The 25,669-nt window shown below is 40.0% G+C and overlaps 1 protein-coding gene across 1 annotated transcript; it reads right to left on the reverse strand.

Annotated features, from left to right (window-relative positions):
• Nucleotides 1–299: 299 nt before the first annotated feature.
• On the reverse strand, nucleotides 300–25,669 carry LOC134347349 (programmed cell death 1 ligand 1-like). Its single transcript, XM_063049741.1, has 8 exons — nucleotides 25,255–25,669; nucleotides 13,034–13,086; nucleotides 10,821–10,878; nucleotides 8,084–8,152; nucleotides 6,604–6,963; nucleotides 5,361–5,639; nucleotides 4,035–4,175; nucleotides 300–2,547 (listed from the first exon to the last, which is right to left on the reverse strand). Exons 1-8 carry the CDS (start codon nucleotides 25,667–25,669, stop codon nucleotides 2,510–2,512), a joined length of 1,413 nt encoding a protein of 470 aa, XP_062905811.1. The 3' UTR covers nucleotides 300–2,509.

A 25,669-nucleotide genomic window follows, 5' to 3' on the forward strand; every position in this document is an offset into this window, starting at 1 on the left:
TCTAATATTTATATCTGTGCACTTGTAGTGCTACTGTGACACTGTGATTTCCTTTGCGATCAATAAAGTATCTATCTAGTCAAGGAGTAGTGGATACAGGCAACAATTGTTATATTGAACAGGTAGAAAGCCTGTGGCCAATTGCACTTTGACATCATGCATGCATTGGTATTCTCGACCCCGTTTTTGTAGCCAACCAATCTAACTTCCAAGCTCTTCATAACACAATCTAAATGATTTCAAACTTACATAAATACACACAGTAAGTAGCTTTTAAAATACAAGGCTTATAATTTTTATTATTTATTTATAATTTCATATAAAATATACATTATCAAATTAAACAAGATATATAAATAGATTTATTTAAAATACATTCTTCAGTGCAATTTTTCTTTTTTTATGAAAATTAAGCTTATTCATGAGTTTGTAAAATGTTATTCACTATTTTGAAATTCTTATAATCTTTGTGCAATAAAGGAACCTTTTACAAAATTCAGCTATTACAATCCAGTAATCACAAAGGAGTAGAGAGTAGTTCAAACAGGCGATGACAATATTCGTTTGTAATGAACAATGACCCACATCAACAGGTTTAGGAGCAGTTATTACCCCTCACCGGTCAGGATCTTGAACCAGAGAGGATAACTTCACTTACCCCAACTCTAAATGGTTCCCGCAACTTATGGACTCACTTTCAAGGGCTCATAATCTCATGTTCTTGATACTTATTGCTAATTCATTTATTATTAAGTTTTTTTGTTTTTGTATTTGCACAGCTTGTTATCTTTTGCACATTGGTTGTTTATCTTATTGTGTCCAGTTTTACATTAATTCAATTGTTTGTATTTACTGTGAATATACAGTATAGGTATTTTGATAATAAATTTACTTTGAACATTGTATTGAGACTTATTATTGTCCTACTGATTTACTTAAATCTTTGTCATCAACCAAACAGCTTCACATCGGGAATATCACCCTTAAAAAATTCCTCTTAAAAAGAAAGCAAATTCCCTATTCAGGCATTGCTTAACTAAATAAAATAGTTGATAAACTTAGAATACAAAAATTAAACTTCACAGTGTTTCACAGTAAACAAATATTGAATGAGAGAAAGCAAATGTACAACTGACATAAATAAAGAAAACTTAGCTCAAAAATAACATCAATCATGAAAGTTAACGGGAATTCTAGGAGGATTTAGAGATTTTAACAACGTCATTCCTCTACATATCTGTATTTGTTTACTTGTCAATATTAAAAAAACACACTCAAATAGTAACTGCATTGATATATGAAGCCTTGCAACTTACTTGTGCTACTGGGTTTGCTACTTGGCCAAAGGCACATTCTTAAGGCCTAAAATGGACACCTCTTATTAGTTTTGCTTTTTTAAAAAAAACCTTTGCTTGTATTTTTCTTACAGCTTTTCTTAAATTAAATGAGCATGCTTCTGAAGGAATGCCAACCACAAGGAGGTTAGCAACAATTTTTTGATTTTTTTGCAAAAGAGGTTGATACCACTAAAGAAAATACAGTGCTGCTGAGTTTCACTCACTCTGGAGCTGAATTGTCTTCTGCAGGTCTCTCAGAAAATGATTTGAAGGTACTGAGTATATTGAAGAAGTGTCTCAGTTGAAAACATCAGCTCTTTATTCCTCTCCATAGGTACTGCCTGATCTGCTGAGTTCCTCCAGCATTTTGTATGTGTTACTCTGGATTTCCAACATCTGCATAATCTCTTGTGCTTAATACTGCTGAGCATTTTATGAATGATGCAGACTAAATAATACATAGAACATGATTTCAAAAATTGATTTGAATCTAAAATTTCAGAGTCGTATTTCTTCTGCTTCTCTTTCTCTATAATTTTCTTCAAAAAGGACCTGTGGAGCCCAAGTATTAGCACAAGCATATACAAAGGGTCTTCTCGGATCTTGTCTGAATCAGAGCTATAAAACAATTCCGCTTGCTGAAGTTACAAGTTCAAGAAGTTCCCCTTCCACAAAAAACTTAAAATTTCCCAGCTGACTGGCTTCTGTGGCTATTTTCACTTTAGATTTTAAAAAAATAATTAATTTTCTTGCTTTCTGTTGCTGGACAGGCCAGGCAGCCCTTGGAGAAACAGTAGCCAATGCATACAGTTTGGCTGTTTGTTTATTCATTGAACAGATGGAATTACTCCAAAACAATATTTAGTTAATATGGAGCCAACTATCAGGCAGTGAAAGTGCAACCATTACAGATACCGTATCATTGACCAAAGGAGGACTGTTTCTACACATCTGTGACTGGGAAGCAGCCTGGATGTTTTGCTTAAGAAATAGATGTTGAATATGAGGGGCTGCTTCTTCTTTTTAAACTTTCACATTCACTGTACTTCTACAGTAAGACGCGATTGTATGCCAGCTCAGTTTAACAGAAATGTCCACAGTTCTCATTTCCCAGAAGAAAAACTTGAGGTGTTGCATTCAAAACATTCTTTCCACTTCAAGCAGAGGAGAGTTCATATCAGCGATCTGGCTTCGGCAATTTTTCTCTTGACTAAATACAAAGAAAAAGATATACATAACTGTGCATACATCTATTTACTGCAAATTACTTAATCATATAGCCCAATAAGGAGATTTATGACTCTGTGGAAGATTTCAGTTCAATGTGTTAAAACAACACTAATCTGTTCACAGACATTCTTTAAGCTATCTCAGCCAACTTTATTTCTTCAGTTTCGCCAGTCCTTTAACTAATAAGTCCAAACACTCTCATAAAGTCAGAAATACAAATTGCACATCAAACAAAATATTTCCAAGTGGCTCACTTGTTGTCCTACCAAGAAATACTGTTGAAAGGTAGGTAACCTTTATGACTGATTTGTGGATATGCAATCCTCAGGGTAAATCTCAGTCCTTCTACTTTTGACCATAATGATGTGTCATTCTAAAACTTTACCTGTATCTCTACAGACTCAAGTTTTGAATATTAAGTAAGGGGGTGGGTGGGGTGAGGGTTCAGGTTCCTTTTCTGCTAATGCAATCATAAGATTTATGACAATATAAAGGCAGAAGCAAGAAAAATGTCATTTCTAAAATATGAGTTAGCCTTTTGCATGTGATGGGGGTCTGGGAATAGTGGTTTGGGAATAGTGGTTTGTGGTGTGGTAGGGGATGGTAGGGAAGATGGATGGTAACATCAATTAATTCCTGTTCCCATAATATACATGATTTTACTTTCTGTTGAATAGAAGTAGCTGCTCTGCTACATCATGTCCATTTCATTGGATTTTCACTTGACAAAAGCTTTAAGGATGCTTCTTCAGTTTTAATCTCAATCCTTCTGTTATGTCATGAGTTTGGAGATTTGAATCCACTGAACGATCAGTAGCATAATATTGACTTCTTATGTCCAATCACTGATCGTAATCCTGAATGCAGAACCCTGTTCTTGCTCAATATCCGTAAAAGTCCACTTGCCTGCAAGATCACTGGGCAATGATCAGGAGATGGAACTTGTCAGATTTCTCCTCTCCAGTAACAAGAGGCTCTGAGGACTGTTATAGCTGAGGGTTGGGCACCTCATGGGCAGGAGTGCATTCTGGACAAGGAGGACAGCATTTTAATTTAAGCTTTGTTGATGTCTCAATAAAATTATTTTAAAACAAAGAAATTAAAGCCTTAAATCTGCCTTGGCTGAGAGACATTTCAGTTTACTGGATGGAAAGGTTAAGCTTCACTCTAGTTAAACCATAATTACTTAAAAGTACTGCAAAGGTTTAATGATTTGTTTAGGGCTAAGCTTGTTTTATGGTAAAGGGGGTTCCTTTTTGAAGGTTAGTTGTGATAGTTTTTGATTTCTCTTTCTCCATTTAAGTGTATTATGATTTTCAATGCTCAGATATTTAATTGCCTAACAAAGGCAGTTACCTAGTGTAAAATTACATTTCTCAGAATAAACTGATTGAAACATCTGAACTCTTTAATGACTATCCTATATGGCATAAAGAAACATTTTCTTCATGTACAACAATTACTTACCTTGCCAATGTCTTCTTAATTTTATCAGGATAATAATGACTCCAAGAAGAACTGACAAAGAAATAATGATTGTGGCAATGAGGTAACTCCTCCTTATTAATGTGATTGTATTCTCCGGCAGGTCATCAATGCTTTTTATTTCTGGAAAAAAAAGGGTAGTGATAATTAAACCTTGTGTACTTCAAGTCAAACTTTAGAAATTAAAAAGTAGTATGTTAAAATAATAGTATGGTTGCTAACAACAGCTGGATGTTATCATCTCAAAATGTCTGACTCCTTGCAAGTAGTGACAGAACAGACTCTATATCCCTGTGATAGATTCCTAATGCTACCCTAGCAGATTTTAAACTTTCCACTCAATATCTATTTTCCTGAGTTCTTCTGAGAGCTTAATTACTAATTAGAGAAGAATAGAAGACAATTCAAAAAGCAAGAAGATAGCCTTTTGCTAACTGCATTTGAAATACATAGTACTGTGTGGCAGGGTGGCGATACGTCTCTACAAAGGAGGTGTAAGGCACTCATCCCTCCGCTATCCTGCAGGTCTAAGCAGAAGTGACACCTGCTTAGACCCTCAATCAGGGTCAGATGAAGCCACCAGAGCAGGTGGTGGATGGTCATATGAGCAACCGCTGCATGGATATACGACCACTGATGCCAGGCAAACAATTTATGACGAGTATTGATAATAGCTGGGTTCAGCCATCTTGTAAAGACACTGCCCAGAAGAAGGCAATGGCAAATCATTTCTGTGGAATAATTTGCCAAGAACAACCATAGTCAAGACCACGATTGCCCATGTCTTAAGACAGGGCACATAATGATTGAATGAAGTACTGCTCCACAAAATTATGCTAGTACTGTGTTTAAAAGTATTCTGTCATGGGTGCTTTTCTTCCATTATTGCTGCAAACACATCTTAATATAGATTTGCAGAGGATAATATTCATAGGAATGCACAAAAATAGTTGTAGTGCTTAAGTTAACATCGTTTTCCAATTATAGTGTTGGTGATTCTGAAAAAGAAATGGTATGTGTGGTATGTGACAAATAAATGAGTGATATATGTAAGGTATGTATGGTATGTGACAAATAACTGAGTGATATATGTAAGTTGCATCACCGTATTAATATTGTTTATGCTATCTATATAGTATAACTAGAAAAAAACATATTTGAAAAGATGAGATTCTAAGAAAATTTCTTTTTTAAAGCTGGGTTTATAGAACATGGAAATGCCAATCACAAAATTGAAGGTACTAATGTAACAAATTGAGTAAATATTGTTTTAAGTGTATTTAGCAAAAATAAACAGAAGTGACCTACCTTTAATTTGTAAAACTGCAGAAGTAGACATATTAAGGTCTTTAATCCAAAACATGCATACATATGTTTCGTTAGTCTCTGCCCGTATTCTAAGTACACTGCGTATGTTATAGAGTCCATTGGTGCCAGTAAAATGGGTGGTATTGGCCGTTTTATTAAGGTCAGCTCCATTTGCATTGTACCACATGACTTCAGCTAAGGGGTACCCAGATGATTGGCAAATAAATTCTGTCTCCATTTTTCCCTTGGTGTTGAGGGTCTCTATGTCTTTATATGATGCTGTAAAATAGAATTGCAATATTTGATTTAATTTGGAGACGATACTACAAAAACTTGTCACATTTCTAGCATAGTAAAGTATCCCAAGACTCTTCAGAAGAGCATTATTCAATAGCCCAAAATTTAAAGAGATGTATGGTAGTTAACCAGATTTTTGGCTCACACACAGTATGTTCAAGTAAGTGAAGATAGGCGGAAAGATATAAAAGTTTAGGGAGGAGATGCCAGAGCTTAAGACTTGGAAGATGAAGGTATTGTTGCTGGTGAATTATTTTATTTTTCTGGATGCCACAGTTGTTGGCAAGGCCCACAATTTTTGCTTACCATTCATTATGTAAATGGTGTTCAGCTATCTTCTTTGCTTGCTGCAGGTTGAACGTTTTAGGATTATGACTCAGGAATAATGAAGGAACAACAATACATTTTCATGTCAAGATGATAGGTGATTGAAGGGGAATCTGTAGCAACTAATGTTGGGATGGAACGTGGTCACGAATTAAGGGAGTATGGACATATTGGAGATTTGGAGAAGGTTGCAGAAAAGCAAGGGCAAGGCTAAGAGGAAGTCTAAAGTTCCAAAGGCCTTATAGCAGCAGATTATCTTTTGAAGTTTAGTTATGTACAGTCTACTTAACACAGCAGAGAACTCTTATTGGTATTTTCTTAAGCTCCAGCTTAGAGCTTTTAGTTATCATCCTATTCATTGTCATCAGATGGGAAATCTGCTTCAGGTGAAGTTAATTTTTCTGGCACAAATGTGGAGCCAAGTGGTGCATGTTCACGCCTTGTTTACACAAGTTTTGACTCTCCTTTCTGGGCATCAATGGGATGGCATATCTGAGATCAAGAATTCACTATACAAGATGTAAACATATATTCTGTTTATGTGTTCTGGTGAGAAGACTATAAACAGAATCAAAATCGATCAGCTACTAGACTAGAAATGAGGAGTTGCCTTGCTTACCTGTGACTCTCAGAGCAGATTCTTTGTAATCCACACCATTGAGAGAAATAACACAACGGTAGGTCCCTGCATCACTCACTCTCACTTGGTTGATCTCCAGTACAGCACGCCCATTGTGAAGCTCATCCAGTAACAGGGCTACTCTTTCTCTATATTCGACGGACTGGTCCTCGAGAACAGCTTTCCCATTGAGTACTTTATATACCAGCTGAGAAGTTCCATTTTCCAGGATGTGATACCAGTATACTCTTAACATATTTACTTGGAAATTAGATTCAACTGGAAATATGCACTCCATAGTGATGTTATTCCCGTAGGATGCAGTATAGAACAGTCTTGGAGCAGTGACCATAAAAAGAGCTGAAACATCAAAACTTGGAGTTACTGAAATGATACAGTATCTGCATGACTGTTAAGGAGTGAATTTCTCTGGTAGTTCCCCCAATCCTGTTGATAGACCAGCCCTGGAGAAATAGCAATGACACCATTTTTTCCAAGGTTTCTACCACATTACTACTGGTGAGCTATCAGGAGACAACCCATGGAAATACACCCTGTGGTTAACTGAAACAAACAACTTGATTTGGCCAGAAGATTGTATTTGAAATTTGAATGACTGAGAGACGAAATAGTAGCCAGAAAGCTAAGGCGAATTATATTTACAATATGCAGTTGTTTATAACTATCTAGTTAATTAGTAATTCAGTTCTGGTGAATGACAATGTTATCTGACCCCGCATCAATTTCAAATTACATTTCACTTTGCTTATAATTTGGCACTTATGACTAGACTAAATTACTGGAAGTTATTTTGTTTCTCTTTCTACTGTGAACCAATGCTATATACTGTCTATGTGGGCTGAGAGCTGTTCTGAGAAATTTCTCTCTGGGAGTTTCCACCTACACAGCAGTTTATGGGGAAGCATAATTAACAGACTATATACTTCCATTCTTTATATCTTCTCCTGAAGCCTTTTGCCCTGGAGGGTCAGGCAATTGAGAGCCAGAAGCCCACACATCTACAGGATTGTTTCAGGAAGTCACAATTTTGATACCATATGTGCAAGTCGATGCATCAGAATTCTGTCCCCACCCTCACTGCTTAAAATCAAACAATTTTTTAAAATCACTGTAAACAAATCTAGAATCACTTTGGTCTGCTTGATTGTAAGTGAATCAGTGACATCACAAAAACCAGGAGAAAAGTACACTGACAGCAGAGGAGAATGCATTGTAGCACTGGTTTGCTTCAAGTGCCTTTTCATGACTGATATGGTTGGTTTTGTTGGCTATAAATCCCATCATAGTTTGAATCAGTCATCAACTAGAGATTCAAAGAGAAAGCACCTTAGAGAATGTTAAAGGATTCTTAAACCTGTTCTCTCTGGAACACCATATGTTTTTCAATCTACATTGTTTTGCTCAAGTGCATGTCTATTGCTGAAGAAGTACTTAATAAATTCAAAGATTAATGTCATACCTGCATTCGAGGGAATGTGAGCTCCCAGAATAAACAGTAATGAGATTATCTTCATCTTTCCGAAGCTACCTGAAGAAAATCATAATTTCCAACCCATTAGTTACATTTTATTAAAGGAATTGTAAAATACGTCATTGTTTTTTTTTGAATAAGTGTCAGGCCTGCACAGATAGACACCTTCCAGTCTGTTAATGAGGATCACTTGCTAGTCATTTCCAACTCATCACCTGCAGCCTATTTGAGCTGTGCTTGCATCCATGTTCCTTGTTCACTCATAAGAACCAGCAAGCCTCAACCAGTTGCTCCTAGTCTTCAGTAACCTTGATGCCTTGTTGTGCATCATGTTTTGTGACCCCTTTAGGCTTGTTCTTTTGCAGTTGTTCATTAAAGTTATCTATCACTGCTAAATCATCTCCGCTGTTCTGCTTTGGGGCAAAACCTTCTCCACATTTCCTGTCAGGATGAGCGAGCTGGACGGCCAGGTGAGGCGTGGGTCTTGAGAGGAGAGCCAGGGGTAACCCAAGATGAGAGGAGTCAATAAGGAGGAGCCAGATGGACTCATCTCCAGCTGGTGGTGCTGTTTTCCAGGACGCAATGGGCATCTGATATGTGGGTGATTGGTGCACAGGTTGATTTTCCAATGATGCTCATGCTCTTGCGGGATTAAGGGAGCTCTTCCTAACTGCTTGGATTCTGGAGGCGTTTGTTGATGAGGGTCCTGCAGCCTGAAATGATTCTGGGAATGGAGGCTCATCCCATAAGATGCTTGTCAAATCAGAGGGCCAGACTGATAAAGCTTTTGAGGTCCATGGGCATCTCATGGGTAGACAGCTCATCTTTCAAGCATTCTGAAAGGGTGTGATGGCAATGGGACAACAGTGCTTTCACATTCCAGCCGTACTCCGCTGCGAGGGTTCTGGATTCCATGTTGTAACCCAGCTGAGTGCGAGCTTTGACACAGGCATTGTATTGATCCGCTGCCTCCCTTTCACTTCCTGTATGATTGAAAACCCAGTGACTCCCAGCGGGTGAATTCCTCGTATTTATTGCAAATGGCTGTTTTATTGTCCCAGTTAGCAGCAGCTCAGGTCAGAGCTCACCCAATCAAGAGAGAGACGACAAAAGCAATCTTGGCTTGGTCCATAACATACAGAGATGGCTGGAGCTCGAAGGCAAGAAGTTGCGGCACCACGTTGGGGATCCATTGAAGTGTTTGGACGCTTGAGACCAGGAGTTGGAGGGAGGAGGTTGACTGTGGCAGAGTTGCTGTATCGAGACGGAGCAACTGGTAGAGGCTGGCTGGTTTATATGAACGAACTAGGTGTATGAATGAGAGTTGGGTTTAACTAGGCTGCAGGTGGTGAGCTGGAAATGATTAGCAGGTTATTCCTGTTAGCCTGGTGTAAGCCTGAAACCAAGAAGTAAAACTAACCTCATAAACTAAATCAAAAATGGATTCAATTTATGGTTTACAACATCTATGGATAAATTTAAGCTAATAAAAATCATGTCTTATTTAGTTAAACTATTACAAAGTAGATTATTACAAATACAAAATGACGATCAGTTGAGGTCTCCCTACTATTAGAAGTGACAAGTTGTCATTACAAATCAAATCAATATCCATGCTGATTCTGTAATTAACTTACAGATAAACGGAAATTTCATTGCTATTTTAGAAAGCATCACATACTACATTGCCCTACGACTGTGCCAATTATTCCAACAAACTATGGAAGGGGTATGGAGGGCTATGGTCCAAATGCAGATTGATGGGACGAGGCGGAATAATGGTTCTACACCATCTAGATTAGCCAAACGTCCTGTCTCTGTGCTGTAGTGCTCTAAGTTTCTACGACCAAGTTAATTCAATCATCAGTGTACAGCTACAACATACACCTTCCAGTTACAAGTTTGTGCCTTAATGACATTGTGCAAGGAGCAGTGCTCATGACAACAATTAACACATTTCTCGGCAACTTTAATTTCCTGAGCATATAGCCACAGTGATGCTTCCCTCTATCCCCAGTAGTTGCTGTCTGGATCAGCCTACTTGATTTTCCTTTGGTTGAAACCTGAGAGTGTGGTCTGCACACTGACCCACAGGTGCTCAGTTCAGCTGTTCTTTATGTTCACTACCAGCAGTGTGGCAGCATGCCATGCTCCTTAATGAAAAGTCACTGCCCACCAACCCACCAGTATAGGATACCAATGAACACAAGCTGAAGGACCCGCTCTGTTCCTCCGGCTTCCCTAACGCTCCAGATTCCAGCGTCAGCAGCCTTCTGCGCACCCAGCCTAGAATACATCTCTAAGACCTATCTTACGCTCTCAGCATAACAGCTCAGAGCAGCTGGAAAAAGCCACTCTATGCACCAATAGCTGACCCACCTCACCTAAGTCATTGTGATCAATAGTGATACAAATAAAATGTAACGACAAGCAAAAAAACTCCTTCAGACTCAACAACACAAGCCTCTAGAATTAAATGTATTTTCAAAAAAATCATAACGTTTCACTCATGTTAAGATCAGCTGATAATTTTATTTATTACAATGAATTGTTCTAATTTATTTTTCACTAACTACTATAATGCCATTACTTAATTCCTGACTTTTTAAGATATCTTTCTCTTTTTGTTATGTAATGTCTTCCATCTTATTGTATGGGTAAAAATTGTTTAAACCAATACAGTAATAACAATCGGAGCAGGTTAATAGCAAGCAGCTAGCCTTACCGTCCTCTCGTGTGTCAGTGAACTGTTGAACCAGCAGGCTGCAGTGCAACAGCCCGGGCTGTTATTGCCGTTAAATACATTGCTATAGTATTTCCTGTACGTCACCCATTCCAGTTAGTGTTACGATCGCCAGTAAAGGTTGTCAGGAAAACCCTTATCTTTTTTAGGTGCAAACAAATTCCCTCGTGGTTATCAGGAAAGGAGTACGTAAAGAGCAGAATCATCCGTCGATGATGGTTCTCGCACGTTTTTCCTCGGTCATGAACATTCAACTTTGTATGACTGCCGTTTGTCGGAATTTCAATCCATGAATCCCGGCGCGAATTTAATGGCGGGGATCATGTACAATTAAGACAGTTCTGAGAGCGATATGTTGGCGAATTTCTTCACTCGCCGCAACACTCCCGAACATGGAAAGACTATTTGGTTATCTATTTCCTTATTTCATAAACTAGTTTTGTCAAAGGGAAGCCAATATTGCATGGTACAGGTCTCCCTGGCTTATGAACGTCCAACTTACCGAACCCCTACTTGCGAAAAAGCTCCCATAATATTAATTTTAAAAGTACACGAGCAACCACGAACGGCAGAATTAGTTTTCTCTCTCTTTAAGTAAATTGTCCTTTTTTTAAAATCAACCTTGTGTACCTTTAATGCCACTCAATGCAATACTGTGGAGGTGTGATTACTATGTGGAGTGACTTTTGTGTATTTTCTGACCCAGGGACACATTAGATTTAAGGACATTTGTAAAAGCAGAATTGGTTTGTTTCGTGTGTTTGTCTGTAACTAGTTTCTAGAAGACCTTGTGTGCTGTGTCCATTGAAGTGGTCTATTCAGTTTTTTAACCCAATCCTGTTGAAGGAGGCTTGAATACTGAGGTTTCAGAATAAAATATTTTTAGAACATAGAACAGTACAGCACAGCACAGTACAGGCCCTTCAACCCACAATGTTGTGCCGACCCTCAAACCCTGCCTCCTATATAACCCCTCACCTTAAATTCCGCCATATACCTGTCTAGTAGTCTCTTAAATTTCAGTAGTGTATCTGCCTCCACCACTGACTCAGGCAGTGCATTCCATGCACCAACCACTCTCTGAGTAAAAAACCTTCCTCTAATAGCCCCCTTGAACTTCCCACCCCTAACCTTAAAGCCCATGTCCTCTTGTATTGAGCAGTGGTGCCCTGGGGAAGATGCGCTGGCTATCCACTCTATCTATTCCTCTTAAAAAGTAAGCCTTTCCTCTTTTGAAAGTAAGCATCAAATAGATAATGTTATTCAGTGCATTCAATTGCAATTGACACGGAAATATGTATATTAAGAAATTATTTCAAGTTAATTTGGATAAATGGGAAAGGAGGAACCAGAATTAAGTCTGAAAAAAGACAAAGCGGAGAGATCTGGACATTAAAGAAATCAAAGGATATGGGTCAGAACTGGGAAATGTGTTTGAGGCATAATGGATAAGGTGACAAGCAGTCAAGAATTTGCAAAGTTTGTGTCACAAAAGTGTCAGACAGAGGCCATCTCCAGCAAGAGTGAGTTGAATCAGTCACCTTTGGTATTCAGTGACTGACTTCCCCATCATAAGTATCTGGGCTCATCATTGATCAGAAACTCATTGGCCCACCTGTATAAATGTGCCATTACTTGGGATTATGGGGCCATCCAAAGGCACTGCACAGGCTTTTACCTGCCCAGGGGAATGTCCTCACAATTTCTCAATATCATTGCATTTTTGTATATATTGTGCGTCATGAGATACTAATTTGCCTATCCTGGATCACCTTTCCCATGAATCTTTCAATTATAAGGAGAAACTGGATAGGTTGAGTTTGTTATTCCTGGAGCAGAGGGGACTGAGAGGGAACTGGACAGAGGCATATGGAACATGGACTGGCATACGTTTTGCATAAATGATCATGAACTCCTCATTGCAGAGTTGTACAAGACAGAGGGCATAAGTTTAAAGTGAGGTGTAAGAGGTTTGAGAATTATGTTGAAGAATGGTGATCAGAATTTGGAATAAACTATCTGGGGGTGTGGAGGCAGGTACTCTCACACCATCTGGGTAAGTACCTGTATCAGCAAGGCATTGTAGGTTTGGTAAATGGGATTAGTGGAGCTAGGGTCTTGATGGTTGACATGCAGATGGTGGAATGTGATTTTTTTTAAAATTAAGAAGGTCACTGTGGTTTTGGAACATATACCAGAATATAATTACCAAAAGAGATTGTGCTCTTCTGATATTCATACTGCAGTACTAGAAAAACAAGAATTTTGTTCAGAGAAATTGTTACATCATGGAAATTAGAGATTAACTCAATTTATTTCTATGACTGCCTGTTACTGTTTTGATTCTATTCATTTCCTGTTCCTAGTTTCACCAGGTATATTGTGAGAGAATTAAGGTTAATGGCCTGATTTGTAATAAGTTTATAATTAGAATGGCGTGGGAAAGGTAGAACATCTATTAAATTTGCATATATACCATTTTCTGGTGTGATTGGAACTCATGACTTACAGTCCCCAATACTGCTGAGATGTAGTCTCTGATTATTTAAACTTCTATTGTTAGGGAAATACAAGGGGTGATTGATAAGTTCATGGCTTAAGGTAGAAGGCGTCAATTTTAGAAAACCTAGCACATTTATTTTTCAACATAGTCTCCTCCTATACTTGCACACTTAGTCCAGCGGTCGTGGAGCATATGGATCCCTTCTTTGTAGAAGTCGGCTGTTAAAAGGGGGCGTTGGGAGTGGGCCCAAATGCAAGACAGAGACACTGAAGTATAGGAAGAGGACAAGGTTTATCAAGAAAGCAAGGGGAGTCAAGAAGAAACAACTCTGGACATTGACACAGGCCCTTGACGAGACAGGGACACTGGGCCTGGGCTAGGACTAAGACTAAGACTAGGAAAGCGGGACTAGGACAAGGAACTTGGAACTAGGAGTCTGGGCTAGGACTCCGAGCCAGAGACTGGACAGGGACCTGGAACCTGGGTCTTGACTTGGGCACAGACCCCAGATCTAGGCGAGGACAAGACATGGCTACAGGACTGGACATAGAACTCCTGCACAGGACGAGGCACATGGACAGGACGAGAACACAAAGCCTTGACTTGGACAGGATGAGGTTCTTGGACTAGGCTTAGATAAGACGAGGTCTTGGACTAGGCTTAGACAAGACGAGGGAACTCCAGCACAGGACAGGGGAACTCCAGCATAGGACAAGGCTCTTGGACTAGGTTTGGCTCGGGTCTTGGACTCAGCTTGGTTAGGCTCTTGGGTACAGAGCCAGGACTTCTCCTTGGACCCTTCCTAAGACACAGGGCCGGGATGACTGCTGGGGTAAACTGCCAAGGATTCGGATGGGGATGATCCAGCACAGGGCGAGGAACCTCCTGCACTGGGCAAGGAACATGGACTGGAAGAAGACACGAAACTCAGATTTGGACAGGGCTGGAACACAGCACCTGGATTTGGTCTTGGAACACAGAGCCAGGACCCCTCCTTGGGAACAGGACTTAGGGCCGGGGCTCTACAGAGTCAGGACCCCTCCTTGGGAACAGGTCCTAGGGCCAGGACTCTTCTTTGACACAGACACTGGACACAGAGACACAAAGAGACAGTTCCAAACTGAACAATAAATAGTTCCTTATCTTGGCGTGGCAAGGCTCCGGTCTCACTCCAGCAGTTGAACTTGACAGCAATACAGGCAAAGGTAACAGATGAAGATTACAGACAAAGATTAGTGCCAAAGTAACTGCCAGGGATTCAGAAGGGAGGGGAAAGGGAGAACAGTCCAGCAGGGAATCCTTTGTTTGCAGAGGTATTTATGTGCCAGCCCAAAATGAGAATCAGGTAATTAAGGCACCCAATGGAACAAGGGAAAACAGGAAAACCTGGAATAAGGAATAAACGGATCGGTCCATGAACCAGAATGCGGACCTCATGGACCAGACCATGACATCAGTGTCTTGGACCTCCAGAAAGTGGTCCATAGTCCAGGTGATTGATAAGTTTGTGGCCTAAGGTAGAAAGAGATGAGTTATACAGCTCTCGTTACATGCATGTGCAGTTCAACTCTTTGAGTGATTATGCAGAAATTTTGAAGTTGATAACTCATCTCCTTCTACCTTAGACCATGAACTTATCAATCTCCCCTGCTGTGGACCACTTCTGGAGGTCTAAGACGCCGACTTCTACAAAGAATGGATCCGTATGCTCCACGACCGCTGGACTAAGTGTGTAAATGTAGGAGGGGACTATGTCGAAAAATAAATGTACTAGGTTTTCTAAAATTGACTCCTTGTACCCTAGGTCACGAACTTATCAATCACCCCTCATATATACAACTATTTTTATCTTTGGGTTTGCTATTGTCATTTGCATGGTCCATGAACATGAAGATAGCTGCCACATACGTAGGAAGCTTGAAGAAAATATGATACTTGGCAATATTTACTTTGTTATTTTCTTTCTTGTTTTTCATGACTCCTTTCACAATAACATATGTTCATTCCAGTAATGCATAATTCATGTTTTCAATTCCAGTCAAAACCAGAGGCAGAAATGCAAAATACCAGAGTGGAATCTGGTGGGTCATTTAAGTCTACATGAATAAGAAAGAGGGAAAATCCAAGTAAGGTTTGCATTTTAAAAAATAAACGGACTTATCAATCTGAATTAGATCAGAAGTAAATTTTTGTCTTTATTGTAATTTATATACTGTGTAAAAGGAATGGTTCAGGTGTTTGTGAGGAAAACCTTATAGGATAGCTCCCTCCAAGGAGTTCCAAAATCATTTGTTATATTTTGCTGCATCATGTGATTTCACTTTTGTTCTAAATGCTATTTGCTTACTTTTATTGTTTGCACAAACGATGTGATATTTTTTCTCTTTCTCTGCACATCGCATGTTCATTAGTTTTCTTTTTTAAAGGGTTCTTTTGAGTTTCTTGTTTTGTGGCTGCCTGTAAGGAGAAGAATCTCAAAGTTTCAAATGTATACATACTTTGATAATAAATGTACTTTGAACTCTGAATTTTGATTCTATATAAGCAAGATTCAATTGCATTGCAATTAATCCATCATCCTCTCTGAGTTATGTAACAGTGACACTGATGATCCCACACCCCCTCCCCGCCCTTATTTGCCCTTGCAAAATATTTCAAACTCACAGTCAAAAGGACCATAATGTGGTGCCAGATCTGCACAGAGTATTCTAGGCACAGTTGTACCATCGTCCTCTGGAGGCCCATAAGATCACGAGCAGAGTAAATTGATAGTCGCAGAATGTAGCACGAAGATGAGAAAATCTACAGATGCTGGGAATTCAAAGCAGTACTCACAAAATGCTGGAGGAACTGAGCAGGGCAGGCAGCATCAATGGAAAAGAGTTCATAGTCGACGTTTTGGGCCGAGACCCTTCATTAGTCAGAGAATGCTCCCAGGATAGAGGACATAGATTTAAAGTGTGTGGGGAAGGACACCAAGGGTACCCGAGGGGCAAGGTTTTCATGCCAATAGCGGTGGTTATATGGAATGAGCTGCCAGAGGAAGTAGTAGATGAGAGTACAATTACAATGTTTAAAAATAAACATTTGGCCAGGGTCATTGATAGGAAAGGGAGGCGCAGGTATAAGAGTCTAGCTCAGGAAGGCAGCTTGGTCAGCTAGAATGAGTAGGCCTGAAGGGTCTATTTCTAATCCGTATAATTCTATGGGACCACAAACTAATTCTCATAGAGGAATCAGAAGTGGAGAGTATGAGAAATTTCAAGTTCCTGGTTGGCATTATCTCTGAGGACCTAAACTGGACGCAACATATTGATGCATCTATAAAGAAGGCAAGACAGCAGCTATATTTCATTTGGAGTTTGAGGAGATTTGGTTTGTCAACAAAAAGACCCAAATACTTTGACAACTGCACCGTTCAGAGCATTCTGATTGGCTGCATCACCATTTGGTATGGAGGGGGGCCACTACTGCACAAGATCGAGGGAAGTTGCAGAAAATTGTAGGATTAGTCAGCTCCATCATAGGTACCAGCTCCCATAGCACCTTCAAGGAGCGGTGCCTTAGGAAGGCGGTGTCCATAATTAAAGGATCCCACCAACCAGCACATGCCCTCTTCTCATTGTTACTGTCTGGAAGGAGCTACAGAAGACTGAAGTCACACACTGCTATCTGATTTCTAAATGGCCTTTGAACCCATGAACACTACATCATTACTTTTAAAAAAATCTGTTTTTCCACTATTTATTTTAACTTAACTATTTAATAGACGTAGATACTTACTGTAAGCAACACACATCAAAGTTGCTGGTGAACGCAGCAGGCCAGGCAGCATCTCTAGGAAGAGGGACAGTTGACGTTTCAGGCTGAGACCCTTCGTCAGGACTAACTGAAGGAAGAGTCCTGACGAAGGGTCTCGGCCTGAAACGTCGACTGTACCTTTTCCTAGAGATGCTGCCTGGCCTGCTGCGTTCACCAGCAACTTTGATGTGTGTTGCTTGAATTTCCAGCATCTGCAGAATTCCTGTTGTATACTTACTGTAATTCAGTTCTTTTCTCTGTGTATTCATTTATGATTTATTTCATTGTGCCATAAAGTAAACAAATTTCACACATATGCTCAAACCTGATTCTGATTCTGATTTTGTGACTCCATGACTAGGTGATTTAGTTGATAGTGGGAAATTGGGATTAGCGTGTTGAGATTTAAGGACTCCTGTACTTCTGTGTCCGTAGGTGGCTCTGCCCTTGCTTCCACATGCCCAGTGTTGCAATGACTAATAGTTCTATATACTTTTTAGTGTGTCATTTATTACCTTGGTGAGTGGAGGGTTTTGTTACAATGTCACCTTAATTGTATCCTACATCCTGCACATCCGACCACGGCCACTCTGGCTCATCTGATTACAATTTCTATTGGAGGCACGAGAGACTGTGGGCATTTGCAATACGGAACAGCACACTGACTGCAGGTATCACTTGAGAATATCGTTGAGCTGTCTCAGGATGGAGGCAGAGGTGGCCTGTGTGGAGAGACCTAATCATGGAGTTCTGACGCAAACAAGTGAACTATTGATTCCTCACAATAATTATGCTCGAGATTTAAGATTCAAGATTGTTCAGTATCATTTCCAGTGCAAAAGTGTAAAGGAGAACAAAATTATTGTTACTCCAGATCCATTGCAGCACAAAAAACACAATGAGATAAAGAACAGAATAATAATAATTAAAAAGCACAATAAATATAAACACACAAGATTGTATATACATAGATTGATTGTTATTCCATAAAGTGGCACTAGGCATAGGAATGACTGTAAGTAAGGTGGGTGGAGGTGTTGATTAGTCTTACTGCTTGAGGAAAGTAACTCTTTTTTCAGTCTGTTGGTCCTGGTGTGAATTCGATGTATCATCTTCCCTGATGGGAGTGGGACAAACAGTCCATGAGCAGGGTAGTTGGGATCCTTCATGATATTATGGCCCCTTTTCCAGCACTTTTATGTATATACGTCCTTGATGGCGGGTAGGTGGGTGCTGGTGATGCGTTGGGCAGTTTGACTGCCCATTGTAGAGCCTTCCTGTCTTCAGTAGTGAGTCTCCGTACCATGCAGTGATGCATCTTGTTAGGATGCTCTCCACTGCACATTTGTATCGAAGTGCATACTCTCGCTCCCTTCAGCCTCCTCAAGAAGTAGAGGCATTAGTGAGCTTTCCTGATCGTGTAAAATGTGTACTGGGACCATGAGAGGTTGTACAAGACGTGCACTCCCAGGAGTTCAGAAAGGAAAAGAGTATTAGAGACACTTTACGCAGAGGATCTGCAGAGATGCTAGAGCCAAAGGAATTATTGAGTGGTGGGGTATTGATGGTAGATTTTTAGGCAAGGTAACAGTTAGTACCGAGATAGAGCCTTTAATGATTTATTTATTTACTTAGTGATACAGTGTGGAGTAGATCCTTCTGGCTCTACGAGCTGTACCAGCCCAGCAATACCTTACAAGCCTGATTCGCCCTAACTTAATCACGAGACAACTTACAATGACCAATTAACCTACCTGGTACATCTTCGGACTGTGGGAGGAAATCCGAAAACCTGGGGAAAACCTACGCATTCGACCGGGAGGACGTGGAGGAAACTGCTTACAGAATGGTACCGGAATTGAACTCTGAACTCCGGGACACTGTGAGCTGTAATCACGTCGTGCTAACCACCTTGTTGCCATGGTGCCCCACTTTGTCACGTTAGCTAACGTGGGAGCCAGGAAGAGAAATCAAGCGGTGAACAATTTAATGGGATTAGGTTTCAAGGGATCAGGAGGTGGGACACAATGAGCTTGAAGGAGGCATAGATAAGGACAGAGATAAGAAAGATCATAAATGCAAAATTCAGATTGCCGGTGGATTGGAACTTGAGGAAAGTATAGTCTGCAGGTCAATGGGTAGGGAGAAAAGTGGTGTGGGCAGCTGTATGACTGTTAGTGTAGGTGGGCAAAAACCTGGCATGAACATGATGGGCTGAAGGGCTGATTCCTGTGCTGTATAACTCTATGGCTTTCAATCTATAACATATCAGCTGTATTCATCTACTGCAACTGAGGTTAATATTTGTTCAATAATTTAGTTCTGTTTAATTTGATTATCAGTTTCAGATTTATGGAGCTGCTTCCCGTAGCAGATTATGAAGCAATAATTATTTCTGTTTACGTTCTCATGTTGGAATCTCAGCATTTCCTGAACTCCTGCTTCAGATGCAAATTTGTTTGTTTACACTTCTCAAAAATGTACACTTTTTTCTGGCACTTGGAAGGAAAATCTTAACTTCCTGCCTTCCCAATTTAATGATGACGTAATCAAAGAACATTATTTATTACCGAAGTATGTATGCAGTATATGCCCTGAAATTCATCTTCCCTACAGACAGTCATGAAACAGAAGATAACAATGGAATCAGTCCGTTCAAAGACAGCCATCAAACATCAAATCCCCCTCCCTCCCAATGCGCACAAAAAATTGCGTGAATGGAGCAAAAACAGAGTGAAAAACACAGAATATAAAACAGAAAATTAAAAGGCATATATCACTCAGTTCAGCTCAGTGTTCATTATCTGCAGGCCACCCCGATTTAAAAGAAACAGCCAAAACCAGTAACACAAAAGAGCGACCAGATCTAGAATTCAAAAGTAGAACACAAAGTAGTTACTTTGTCTCCTCCTGTGAGCAATGTGCTACTCTCTGCTAAATGCCCATGTTTCCTTGACCAAGATTGTAATTATTACTCAGTGACAAGTAAACACATCATATTTAGCTCTGTCCATATGACAATGGAATTCCACTCAATCCCTTTTAGATGGCAAATTTTGCACCTCTCTTTGGAATTCCTTAAATTCCTAATGGCAGCAATATGAATTCAGAAAGAAATCTGTAAAAAAAACATAATCCTTCAGAACCGCTTACAAATTCTGAGGCTTGCCTATTGGAATAAAACCCTTTTCTGTAGTATCATCAAAGAATTCCACTAAAAGGGAACTAAGTTAATATTGAGCAGCTGAAATTGAAGTAATAATGGGAACTGATGTCATCACGTGCAGAACTAAAACCTCAAGCTAACGAGAAGGTATGACGTTGGAATCCCCACTCTTATCCTTGCATTGTTCTTGCTCCAATTCCTTCCCTGCCTCACTCTAACCCATAGCCACAGTATTGTCCCAGGTACTTCTTACCAGCTTGATTTTATTAAAAATTTAAATCAATATTAAATTGCTGTATATTTTCAAGGTATTTCCCGTTAGAATGTAGATTTGATTATTAGAACAATTTAAGAATAAAGGAACAGAAACAATCCACTCATCATTTAAATCTGTTTTTTTTTGGAGTTATGTATTAGAAGTTGTAGAACATAGAGCAGTGTAGCACAGTACAGGCCCTTCAGCCTACGGTGTTGTGCAAACATTTTAACTGACTTCAAGACTAATTTAATGTTTCCCTTCTGCATAGTAGTCCATTTTTCTTCTATCCATGCACCCACCTAATAGTCTGTTAAATATTTCTAATGTACCTGCCTCTACCACCCCTGGCAGCATGTTTCACACAGCCACCACTGACATCCCCCCTCTATACTTTCCTTCAATCACCTTAAAATAATGTCCTCTCATAGCAGCCATTTCTGCCCTGGGAAAAGTGGGTACCTCATTCAAGTCCAAAGACAAAAACCCTAGCTTGCTCAACCATTCCTCATAAAACATGTTCTTAAATCCAGGCAGTATCCTGGTAAATGTTCTCTGTACTCTCTCTAAAGCCTCCACATCTTTCCTATAATGAAGGAACCAGAGCCGATCACAATACTCCGTGTGGTCTAACTAGATTTTTAAAGACGACTATTGGAGTATTATGGTCAGTAATGCATTTTAATTTTATGTAATCCTGGTTCCTCATAAAGTTACTGTATGTATCAATGAAACACAGTGACAATTTTAACATGTTTAATAGATGTAGACTCAAGAGTTCCTGGTTAGGCAGGTAGTTTGAGATTCTCAGTACTCATTGTGTGAAAGACTATCTTTTAACATCACTTCTGAATGTCTTGTTCTAAGCTCTACCATGTAATTTTCTATATTGTGCTTAATCATTTTATTACCTTAAACTCTTTGATTAGATTATCCTTAATTTTCCAAAATCCATGGAATACTGGTCTACTCTCCGTAAATATTTCCCATAATTTAAAGAACAGATTGATGGAATCTGCTGTAGAGTCATAGCACAGAAAAAGGCCATTTGGTCCATTTAGTCCATGCTGATCTGATCCTCTGTCTTGTCCCATCTACCTGCACTTCAATATCCCTCCAATCTCCTATCATTCATGCACTATCCGTACTCCTCCGTTGAGATCATTAAGAGCACCAAATTTCTTGGCGTTCACCTGGTGGAGAATCACACCTGGTCCCTCAACACTAGCCCCATGGCAAAGAAAGCCCAGCAGCGTCTCTACTTTCTGCGTCCATCTCCTACCCCCTCATCCTCACCACATTCTACAGAGGTTGTATTGAGAGCATCTTGAGCAGCTGCATCACTGCCTGGTTTGGAAATTGCACCATCTTGGATCACAAGACCCTGCAGCGGATAGTGAGGTCAGCTGAGAAGATCATCGGAGTCTCTCTTCCTGACATTACAGACATTTACACCACATGCTGCATCCGTAAAGCAAACAGCATTATGAAGGACACCACGCACCCCTCATACAAACTCTTCTCCCTCCTGCCATCTGGCAAAAGGTACTGAAGTATTCAGGCTCTCACGAGCAGACGAGCAGTTTCTTCCTCCAAGCCATCAGACTCCTCAATGCCCGGAGCCTGGACTGACACCAACCTACTGCCCTCTACTGTGCCTATTGTCTTGTTTATTATTTATTGTAATGCCTGCACTGTTTTGTGCTCTTTATGCAGTCCTGGGTAGGTCTAGTGTAGTTTCTGTGTTGTTTTTACATAGTTCAGTGTAGTTTTTGTATTGTTCATGTAGCACCATGGTCCTGAAAAACATTGTCTCATTTTTACTGTGCACTGTACCAGCAGTTATGGTTGAAATGACAATAAAAAGTGACTTGACTATCGAAGCTTCTCTTAAATGTTACTATTGAACCCACATCCCTCGCACCTACGAGTAGCTTGTTCCACACTTACTCTACCCTCAGAGTGAAGCTTTCCCTCAGCATACTCCAGAATATTTCATTTTTCGCTCTATACCTATGACCTGTAGCTCTAGTGTCAACCAACTTGAGGGAAAAAGTTTACATGTAGCTACCCTATGTATACTCTTCATACTTTTGTATATCTCTATAAGATCTCCCCCCGTTCTCCTGCACGCCAGGGGATAAAATCCTAACTTATTCAACCTTTCCCTATAACTTAGGTTCTCCAGTCCTGGCAACATCCTTGTAAGTTATTTCTGCACTCTATGAAGCTTATTAATATCCTTCCTGTAGGAAGTGATCATAGTTGCACACAGAACTCTAAATACAGGCTCGTACATTCTAAATATAACATTCCAATTGCTGTACTCAGTACCCTGATTTAGGAAGGCCAATTTGACAAAAGTTCTCTTTACAACCATATCTACCTGTGATACCACTTTCGAGGAATTATTAATCTGTATTCCCAAGTCCCTCTGTCCTGCCACATACATCAGAGCCCTAACATTCACAGCGTAGGTCTTTCCCTGGTTTGTCCTTCCAAAGTGCAACACCTCACACGTGTCTGTATTATCCTTTCAAATAATGCAAAAGTCATGCTTGAACTTTCCAATGGATTTTAAAGAGAGGTCCAACTTAAAGGTACTTTTAACCAAAGCTTGATTAGTAAGGGAATATTATAAAATGAAAAGACATGTAAATCCGGCAGTTCTTTCCTCTGACATGTTGAACTGGCTGCTCATCTACATTGTTCATTTTCACTTCTTGGATGGTACAACCTCAAGGAGCAATTCTAGCCAAACCTTAGACATTGTATAAGCCCGATTTACCTTCCACCGAATTCAATATGTACAGTGCATGAAATGCTCCCTTAATTGTATGTGTGATGGATATAACCGGGCACAGAATCAAAATCAGGCTTATTACCACTGATATAAATGACAGGAAATTTATTGTTTTGCTGCAGCAGTACACTACAAAGAAATCAAATTACTATAAATTACAAAAGTAAATGTTTATTGCAAAAAAAGTAATAACAAGGGCCATTCAGAAATCAGATGGTAGAGGAGAAGCAGCTGTTTCTGAATCACTGTGTGTGAACCTTCAGGCACCTACGCTTTCTTCCTGGTGATAATAATAATTAGTGGGCATCTGCTGGGTGGCAAGAATCCTTAATGATAAATGTTGCCTTCTAGAGGCACCAATTCTTGAAGGTGTCCTCGATGGTGGGAAGTGGTATGCCCATGATGGAGATGGCAGAGCTTACAGCTCTCTGCAGCCTTTTTGTGATCCCGTGCTTTGAAGCTCCCATACCAGGCTCCAATGCAACCAGTCAGAATGCTCTCCATTCTACATCTATCAGAATTTGAAAGAGGTTTCAATGACATCCCAAAATAGACATGAACTTGCCTGAACAGAATGGTTCTAATCAGTCGGTCAGTAGGTGCCGTCCCGAATCCGAGGTTGGTGGCTATGCACCTCCATCTTCTTCGATCTTGGGCTCTTTTTCTGGCCTCAGCATAAGTCAACCCAGTCCATTACCTCACATTATCATACCAAGTGGTTCGCTGCTTTCCTCTTTCCCTCTTTCCTTCTATCATCCCTTCCAATAACAATTTCTGCAGTCCACCACCTCTTAACAAGTGCCCGGCATATTCCAGCTTCCTTTTCTGCACATTCTTCAGCAACTCCTTTTCTCTCCTCACTCCCTTCAAGACTTCCATATTACTGACCTTCATCACCCATCTAATTTTCTGCATTCTCCTTAAACACCACATTTCAAATGCCTCCAGTCGTCGTTGCATTTCCTTGCAAAAGGTCCACGATTTAATTCCATACAACAGACTGCTCCAGACGTAGCATTTCCAAATTCTACAATGCAGCCCAAAGTCCAACCTCTTGCCACACAGCACGTCACTCGGGCTCCAGAACATTGACCTTGCAATCTCAATTCTTCGTCTAATTTCTGTATCACATTTCCCATCCTCTGTGACCATCTGTCCCACGTACACAAGCTTCTTGACTTGCTCTATGCCTACGCCGTTAATTTTGATCCTGATTTTGGGGACTTCTTTCTTCCGTGACACTACCATCATCTTCGTCTTTGCAGCTTTTATTTTCTTTCCAAATCATTCACCTCCAGCATTTATCTTATCTACTATTCTGAGTAACTCGTCCTCAGTCTCGGCTAACAAAACTGAATCATCTGCATACCTCAAGTTGCTCACCGTCACTCCACCAATTTGGACACCAGCTTCATCGTTCAACACCCTGAAGATTACCTCTGAGTAAATGTTAAATAATAAAGGGGAGATAATGCACCCCTGCCAAACCCCTTTTTGGATCTCAGCTTCTGGTGAATTCCCACAACTAGTTCTTACTAATGCCTTCTGATGCCAGTACAGACTCGCAATCAGTCGAACATCTTTCCCATCCAGCCCCAATGAGTTCAGGCAATTGACCAGCTGTTCATGATTGACCTGGTCAAAAGCTTTTTCGTAATCCAGGAAGCACATGTAAATGTCTTTTTTTTTTCTAGACCTCATTCCACAATCATTCGCAAATTAAAATCCCCTCACGGGTACCCTTGCCCAGTATAAATCCTCTCTGGCACTCATTAATTTAATTAAGAACTGTCCTTTTTATTCTGCTTAGAAGTATTAATAACAAGATCTTGGAGGCATGACTTATGAGACATACAGTTCTAAGGTCTGACCATTTCATGCTCTTACTTTTCTTTGGGATCATGACAAACTCTGACACCACAAAATCTGTTGGCCACTTTCCTGTTGAGTAGATTGTTTTGCAAAGCTTCATGATCTCCTCAACCTCCGAGTTGCCAAGGCATTTCAACATTTCGGCTGTAATACCATCTACACCACAAACTTTACCAGTTTTCAACTTTCCAATGGATGCTCTTACTTCTGGTACCAAAATTTCTGGACCTTCCGTGTTCTTCTCACTTACTTGACCATAGTAGTACAAATCCCTAATGTATTCCATCCATCTACCTTCCACCTTGTCTTTCTCAAAGAGTATGTTCCCGTCCTTGTCTTGAATAATGCCAGTCCGTGATTGCTCCTTGTTCCTGTTGGTCATCTCTGCAATCTCCCTGTGCATATCCTTTGAATGATGTAACATGTTCAT

Source organism: Mobula hypostoma, chromosome 5 (genome assembly GCF_963921235.1).
Source record: "Mobula hypostoma chromosome 5, sMobHyp1.1, whole genome shotgun sequence".
NCBI classification, from domain to species: domain Eukaryota; kingdom Metazoa; phylum Chordata; class Chondrichthyes; order Myliobatiformes; family Myliobatidae; genus Mobula; species Mobula hypostoma.